The sequence below is a fragment of the Macaca nemestrina genome, chromosome 2 (genome assembly GCF_043159975.1).
Source record: "Macaca nemestrina isolate mMacNem1 chromosome 2, mMacNem.hap1, whole genome shotgun sequence".
NCBI lineage: Eukaryota > Metazoa > Chordata > Mammalia > Primates > Cercopithecidae > Macaca > Macaca nemestrina.
This window is the reverse complement of record NC_092126.1, coordinates 100,535,160-100,543,313: the sequence shown is the minus strand read 5'-3', so window position 1 is coordinate 100,543,313 and position 8,154 is coordinate 100,535,160. Positions and strand designations below refer to the sequence as shown.

The 8,154-nt window shown below is 36.6% G+C and overlaps 1 protein-coding gene across 6 annotated transcripts in view; it reads right to left on the bottom strand.

Annotated features, from left to right (window-relative positions):
• Window positions 1-228: 228 nt before the first annotated feature.
• Window positions 229-8,154, bottom strand: part of LOC105480182 (golgin A4) — a 120,434-nt gene continuing 112,508 nt past the window's right edge. For 4 of the 6 annotated variants that reach the window (XM_011738719.3, XM_011738721.3, XM_011738722.3 and 1 more), the window contains 2 exons: window positions 5,430-5,492; window positions 229-900 (listed from right to left, as the gene is read on the bottom strand). In XM_011738719.3, the coding sequence (XP_011737021.2) occupies window positions 5,463-5,492 (30 nt within the window). In that variant the 3' untranslated portion in view covers window positions 229-900; window positions 5,430-5,462. The remainder of the gene's footprint in view (window positions 901-5,429; window positions 5,493-8,154) is intronic. The other 2 variants (XM_011738720.3, XM_071091442.1) reach the window with 1 other exon arrangement.

The following is an 8,154-nucleotide window of genomic DNA, read 5'->3' as shown; positions in this document are numbered from 1 at the left end:
GAGGCGTTTCCAAGTTGTCAGAATCCTAAAACAGACATCATGGGGGTATTATTTCCATGCTCCTTCTAACTTGGTCATACCAAATTTGAACACGAAAATTCTTTTCAAATGCTCAGCATTTAGTTATATTGACAAATAATTCCTCACTATATTCATCCAAATAGAATACGCATTCATAACCACTGTAAAACTAGATCTCAACTGAGGAAGAAGTACAATAAACAAATGTTATATAGTAAATAAACTTTATTTATCTGTTTCTCAGAGATGACACTGCCAACAATCACAGATCTGCATACAATACAGTTATGTATTGGCTATTCACAATTTACAGTAGTGTTTTTTTCCTCTGAAAAATATAAGTACAAAAGCTAAGTAAACAATGAGGTACTGCCATTTGGGATTTATTACATGTCTTAGCTTAAAGAACTGGTCTTTAGCAAATATTCAACAGATCAACCTGAATAAAATAGTCAATTAAATGCTTTAATTTATCAGAAAAAATCCACTAAGTTTCACCTCAAAATGTATTGCACAAGTCTTTTTAAAAAATCACCCTAAAAATAAATAGGAAAGGTAAGCCGTTCTTTAAAAAGAATGGATGAAAGGAGTATTACGTAAGCCCATAAAGCAGGTTAAGTCATTCAAAATATTTTTTAAACAACATAAAACTCTTCCCAAGAGAAAACTGAAGAAAAAACTATCACCATTTCTCCACTGATAAAATCTATTTTAAAGGCAGTCTGCAACATATCTGTGGGCCAGATTTTTCTTGGTCTTTGGGCTACATGAGGGGCCCTGAATGACAACTTCATTCTCAAAGAGTAGCAAGTGTGGACAGTTTTCCAAGCAGCAGTCGCCCAATGTCACTCTTCTTCAAGATGAAGATCGGAGCCATGACTGGAAAAGAAAAAGGAAAAGAGAATAAAGGAGGGAAAAACCCCAAAACATTTAGGTTGACTTTTTGGGAGATTTGCTTTTTCAAGTTTGAAATAAAATTCTATTCCATGGTCTAGAGACTGCAGTAAGGAAGGAGAAATAAGGCTAGGTGTGGTGGCTCATGACTGTAATCCCAGCACTTTGAGAGGCCGAGATGGGAGAATCACTTGACACCAGGAGTTCGAGACCAGCCTGGTCAACACAGCAAGACCCCATTCTTTAAAAAAAAAAAAAAAAAAAAAAAAGTAGAAATTGTTTAAATACTAAATCTTAAAGGTTCTTCTAAAAATTAACATTCTTGCAATTATGTAAACCAACCTATAGTCAGCAATCCTGGAAAATGGCATTTCTAAGTGAAATCTGGAACTGCAACCATTCACCACATATTGAATGCTACCAGTCTGTTTATACAGTAACCCAGGAGTAAACACGCTGACTTGGTTGAATCTCACAAATATTGGACTGGAATTAAAGATGACAGGCTGGACATGGTGGCTCATGCCTGTAATCCTAGCACTTTGGGAGGCCAAGGCGGGCAGATCACTTGAGGCCAGGAGTTTGACACCAGCCTGGCCAACACGGCAAAACCCTGCCTCTACTAAAAATACAAAAAAATTAGCCAGGCGTGGTGGTGCTTGTACTCTCAGCTACTTGGGAGGCTGAGGCAGTAGCCTCCTACTTGGGAGGGTGGGTTCAAGAACCCAGGAGGTGGAGGCTGCATTAAGCCGAGATCACACCATTGCTCTCCAGCCCGGGGCAACAGAGCGAGACTGCCTCAAAAAAAAAAATTAAAAATAAAGATGAGAAAGAGCTCTTTCCTCTTATCCAGTATGCTGATTATTCTACATATTGCAATTCTCCCAGCATGACATAATAGCAAAAGACAAACAGCATTTTGGTGTGAAAATTTTTGTCTCATCTGGAATTAAGAAATTTAATTTAAAAATTAAAAATAGCCAGGGCAACATAGTGAGATCCCATCACTACAAAAAAAAGAAAAAATTAGGCAGGTATGATGGTGTGTGCCTATAGTCCCAGCTACTCTCAGGAGGCTGAGGCAGGAGGATCACTTGAGCCTGGGAAGTCAAGGCTGCAGTGAGCTGTGACTGTACCACTGCACTCCAGGCTGGGCAACACAGTGAGACCTTGTCTCAAAAAATAAATTAGAAATGCCGGCTGGGCATGGTGGCTTATGCCTATAATCCCAGCACTTTTGGGAGATCAAGATCGGAGGACTGCTTGAGCCCAGGAATTCAAGACCAGCCTGAGTAACATGGCACGACCCTGTTATCTACAAATTTTTTTTAAAAAAATAGCTAGGTGTGGTGGCATGTGCCTGTGGTCCCAGCTACTCAGAAGGCTGAGGCGGGAGGATTCCTTTAGCCCAGGAGGTCAAGGCTGCAGTGAACTGTGTTCACGCCACTGCACTCTAGCCTGGTATGACCATGCTGGGGGGGAAAAAAAACAGCTATGACAAAGCCAAAGTCTTCCTCATAATGTTTCTCAAATGAAAATGCTGGCCAGGAGCAGTGGCTTACACCTGTAATTCCAGCACTATGGGAGGCCGAGGCAGGTGGATCACCTGAGGTCAGGAGTTTGAGACCAGCCTGGCCAACATGGTGAAATCCTGTCTCTACTAAATATACAAAAAATAAGCTGGGCGTGTTGGCGGGTGCCTGTAACCCCAGCTACTCAGGAGGCTGAGGCAGGAGAATCACTTGAACCCAAGAGGCAGAGGTTGCAGTGAGCTGAGATCGCGCCACTGCACCCTAGCCTGGGCAACAAGAATGAAACTTCGTCTCAAAAAAAAGAAAAGGAAGAAAAAGAAAATGCTAAAACCAGTAGTCACATCGAGGTATGAGTTTAAAATCCCATAAAAATAAATTACCAAGTAAGATTAATAGAGGCAAACTTTCCATATATATTAAATGGATAGGGGAAGGTTTAGTCTTCTCAATTTGTAAATGAACAATATGATTCACCACTCATAATGTACTACTAATAGTATATTATTTATAAAACTAGTTCAACAATCATGTTGGTCCTAGGAACCTAAAGAAGACATCAACAAGATCTTCTGTTATATGTAAATTCCTTTGTCAGTTATTATTTGGAAACCTTAGCTTGATCTGTTGTGAGAAACAAAATTCAACATCAGTTCAACAATGCTGCATCATGAAAGACAAAAAAGCTAGGGGAAGTTTCTCGTTTAAAAAAGACTAGGAAAATATGACCACTAAATGTAAAGTGAAATCTCTTGAGTAGATCCTGGATTCTAAAAAATTATGGGAGACATTATTTGGAAAACTGGAAAAAACTGAGTATTATGTACTATATATTAGTATTAGCCAATATTAAACTTCCTAAGCGTAATAACTGTACTGTATGTAGGAAAATGTCCTTGTTTTTAAAGATACATGCTAAAGTACTTAGTATATGTTTACAATGTCAAATACTTGCAAGCATGTCGGTAAATAATTGCCAAATGTTACAAATGGGGAATAATATATATGGAGAGAGAACAAGAGTGAGAACAAGTGAGAAAATCTGGCCAAACACTACTAGAAGAAAGGTATATGGGTGTTCACTGTACTATTTTTGCAAATCTTATGTCTGAAATGTTTCAAACTAAAAGTTGAGGAGACAGTCAATTAATAGAAATGCTGCACAATATATATTTCCTGTGATAATCGATATTTAGTTGCAATAATATAACAAGTGCAATGCAGTATTTATAATATTGTTTTTAAAAGAAAAACATTAAGACTTAATTGGTTAGCTATAGAATTTACAGTTTTTCAATGTTCACATTTATTATCAAAGTAACCTAACAAAACCATGCACTGTACTGCCAGTAATGTGGATGGCAGTAATGTGGATGACAAAAATAAGACAGTTCTGGATAATCACTAAGGCAAACCAAATAATATATATTAAAATGAAAAGGAGGCTCAAATGTAGGCATAGAAGACTTTTAAAGATAAACGCTTAGAGGGCCAGGCGCAATGGCTCATGTCTGTAATCCCAGCACTTTGGGAGGCCAAGGCAGGCGGATCATGAGGTCAGGAGATCAAGACCATCCTGGCTAAGACAGTGAAACCTCGTCTCTACTAAAATACAAAAACTTAGCCGGGTGTGGTGGCGGGTGCCTGTAGTCCCAGCTACTCGGGAGGCTGAGGGAGGAGAATGGTGTGAACCCAGGAGGCGGAGCTTGCAGTGAGCCAAGATTGCGCCACTGCACTCCAGCCTGGGTGACACAGCAAGACTCTGTCTCAAAAAAGAAAAAAAAAAAAAGCTTAGAAGCTGAGGTAGGAAGATCACTTGAGCCCGAGGTAGGAAGATCACTTGAGCCCAGGAGTTCGAGACCAGCCTAGGCAAGATGGTAAGACCCCATCACTACAAAATAAAAAAAAAAAAAAATCGACAGGCGCCTTGTAGACCCGATTACTTGGGAGGCTGAGGTGGCAGGATCCCTTGAGTCCAGGAGCTGAGGCAGCAGTAAACTATGATCACACTACTGCACTCCAGCCAGGGTAATAAAGGCTCTCCTTATTAAAAAAAAAAAGAAGAAAAAGAAAAAGAAAAAAAAAAGGTAAAAGCTTAAAAGAACGGAGAAATGTTGTATCTTGCCATTTTAAACCTTGATAGTATTATTAGCTGGATATTAACAATCACTGAGAGTATTTATTTTAATTACAGTGAAGCCCTATTAATTGTGATCTGTTTTGGTTTTGTGAAAATTCTAGCAAAGGCTGAGGTAAAGATGTATGCTACATTTTTAGGGGGTACTAAATCAACCTAACAGCATGAAAAATATGTAGAGATGAGGGGAGAGGGTTTCAATGATGAAGACAGTCAACTGGGTTGAAACGTTTTGTATGCCTCCATTTCACTGTAATATGTTAATCAGAAAGAATCACGTACAATTAAAGTAGGCTGCCTAAGGGTCTCTCCTCAGGACAAATGTGTTGTCTTGTGTTAAACTGTCTGATCCCAGGAAGTAATAAAGCTATACTTTAAAATCAATCTTACTAGTTTTCATTATTTCTGACTAGCCTTGACTCTACTTAGGCTAGCAGGATTAATTCTCACGAAATATACCACTTCACTTTTATCTAGAAAATGATTTTCACTTCTCTCTCACAATCATAATTTCAAAGATCATTCTTGGAAAATTAAAAACAAAAGGGAAAGTAAGTTACATAAATACTTTTTTGGATTATTTAACAAAATTTCAAAGAGCAATTTTCAAACTTTCATTTACTCTTTAAAGAAATGAAATTTCCTAAAATTATATAACTCTTACTGGTGGTAATAATTTTTAACTATTATTGATCCATATAACATAATGAACAGAAAATACTTGTATTAACCCATAGCATAATCATATGTTCATTAAACAAGAGCAAAAGAATTTCAGCAAAATGGTTAGTATCATGCAACACATTTGATTTTTGCACAAAAGACACAAGACATTGTTCTTCACTCACCACATGCTAACTAAGCACAGACTGATGGTTTACTCAGAAGATACCACTGCGAGGTGAAGTAAACTACAAAGCCAGGAAGAAAAAAAGCTTATTGGGTTAGTTTTAAGACTTAATATAACACATAGATTATATGTGTATATGAAGTTCATAGGATTACAGACTATACTTAAATTTTTCTCAAATCTCCCCAAATTGAGGGTGCACAGGCAAGGAATAAGGAATCTGTAATACCTCCCCCCATATCCTAGGTAAATAAAATATTATGTCGCTGAGATTTTACTTGCAACTTTCATTTAAAGACTTAACATAATGAAAGGTGTACTGCATATTTTAAGTACATATTTACCAGTTAAATTATGGGGCAATGATTTGCTTTACAAAAGGATCTTTCAGAATTCCATGAAAGTACACATTAAAATTTGATTTGCATAATCCCAATTTACCCTAAAAAGTTTTCGGGAAAATGATGATGAATTTGAAGAGACATGTGTCTATATGTTGAATTCTCATTCCTAACATGTGTCAATTTTATCACTGAATAACTATCTTGTAATTCAACAATGTATCAGAAATGGTTTCAGGAATGGTTACCCAAACTGAAATTTCAATTTAAGGAAACTCAATCTCAAATACAGTTTTTACTGTGACAAACCTTAAATAAATTCTATGCCCCACTGTAAGATGATCATAGTCCAAAATCATTAATTACCTTCACGGTGATTTAAAATGGCAGCATTAAAAACAAAGATTGTTTATAAAATCTGAGTCTATTCTTGGACAGTGTGGCCAACCTCAGAAACCTCATTTTATTTATTTTTCATATTTAAAGTTAGTAAAAAGCAGCAAAACCAAAAGACAAGCTAGAAAATAATATGTACAACACACACAACACAATGAGGTTAATATATCCAATCTGGCAGAAGTATACAAAACCCATGTATATGGATATTCCCTATGTCTCTGCTTGTTAAGTACTGAAAATCTTGAAAACAACATAAGTAAATGGAATGAGCAGGAAACTGGTGAACTAAACTGTAGGACATCCATATAATCATACAATCAGCCATTGAAAAGAATGAGAACAATTTGTAATTAGGTAGAATAATATAAAAATATATTAAGTGAAAAAAGCAAGCCATTGCATACTCTCATTTTTATAAAGTAAGTGATAAAGGAATAACTATAAATATGTAATTATATGGCTTAGAAAACATGGAGATATTTCCCAAACTGTTCACAGAGATGATACTGGCATAGCAGAAGTAGTCTGGAGGCTGAAGATCATGAGGGACTCCCTTTCTATGTTTCTGGCTTACATTGTTTTTTCCAATGATCACATATTACCTTATTCTACCAATACCAGAATAAAAATCACTCTCAAGAAAACAAATATGTATTTGACATGTGCAATATTTTCTACAATGTGTCAGTTTTATTTATATGTGTTTCCTGAACCCACCTTGCATGCATCTTCTGAGCCCATGCAAAGGGAAAGGGTAAACCTCGTGTAGGAATGGAAAACTTCTGTACCTAGCAATGCTGAAAAGTTCTGATGATTTTATTAATTCGGAGGAAATTTTGAAAATTCCAACAAAGGAAGAAAATGAGACGTTAATAGAATACAAGACTGGTCCAGGGCAAGGAATGATGAAGAAGTATATACAACACCAAGAATCAGTGTGAAAGCAAAGCTGAAGGAGAGTCAACAAAAGAGCAATTGAAATACACGACTAGAATGGACAGAGAACACAAACAAGCCAACCTTCTCCATCAAAGAAGAGAAATTTTCTTTAATGGAGTCATCAAGAAAACAGTGGTGTCAGTTTATGTCATTACATTTTGCTAGCACTCTAAAGAGAAAAATGTCTAAGAAAACTTTTAAAGAGGGGTTTCCATATAACAAAGGACTCTCTCAATTCTGAGATGACTTGTTACCCAATTACAATAAACTTTCCTAATGAAATTATCTTAAAGAATGTAACAATATTCTCCTTTAAAAAAATTAGGGTGTACTTCTGAGGCAGTTTTATTCAATAAAAACACAAACAATTAGACAAGCCAAGGACTTATGTATTCACTCTTGCCCATACTGTGGTACTCAAATATCCAGTCTACTCTGGCCATCTAAGCTACCTAAACCATCACAAAATGAAACAGCAAGATATAGTAAACTAAAAATTGAGAGGAAGGAAAAAAGGCTGTTCTAGGAAAAACAGAGATACGTGCATTTGGTATGTGCATTTTGTTTTAACTTCTGCCTGCTGTTTAGAGGCAATTCTTTTTCCTACTTGAAACAAATCTAAAACAAAATTTTATACTTTATGGGGAAAGAAACCTTAGAGATAGTATAATCCAACAATCTCATTTTACCAATGAGGGTCAAAAATATGAAAACGGTTTGCTCTAAGTCATACAGCAATCAAGCTGTTGAGATCTAGGCTTTCATTCCAGCAATATCGCATGTGGCTGGCACTCTAAGGTACTGAAGCTGGAGATGGGGGCATTTTGTGGGCTGGTGTCATCCTGTGACTTGACTCTCCTACTGAGGTCTTTAATGGTTTTTATTATACACATAAATGATTTGTTTACCTTTCCAGTCTCTTTTTCCAGAAAAGACTAGTTCTACACATTGCTATAAGGAGGCTAAATAATCATCATCACCATCCCTACATTATCACTCAGCACAGACAACTGTACTATGGTTCCCCGACAAACCTAATAAGAT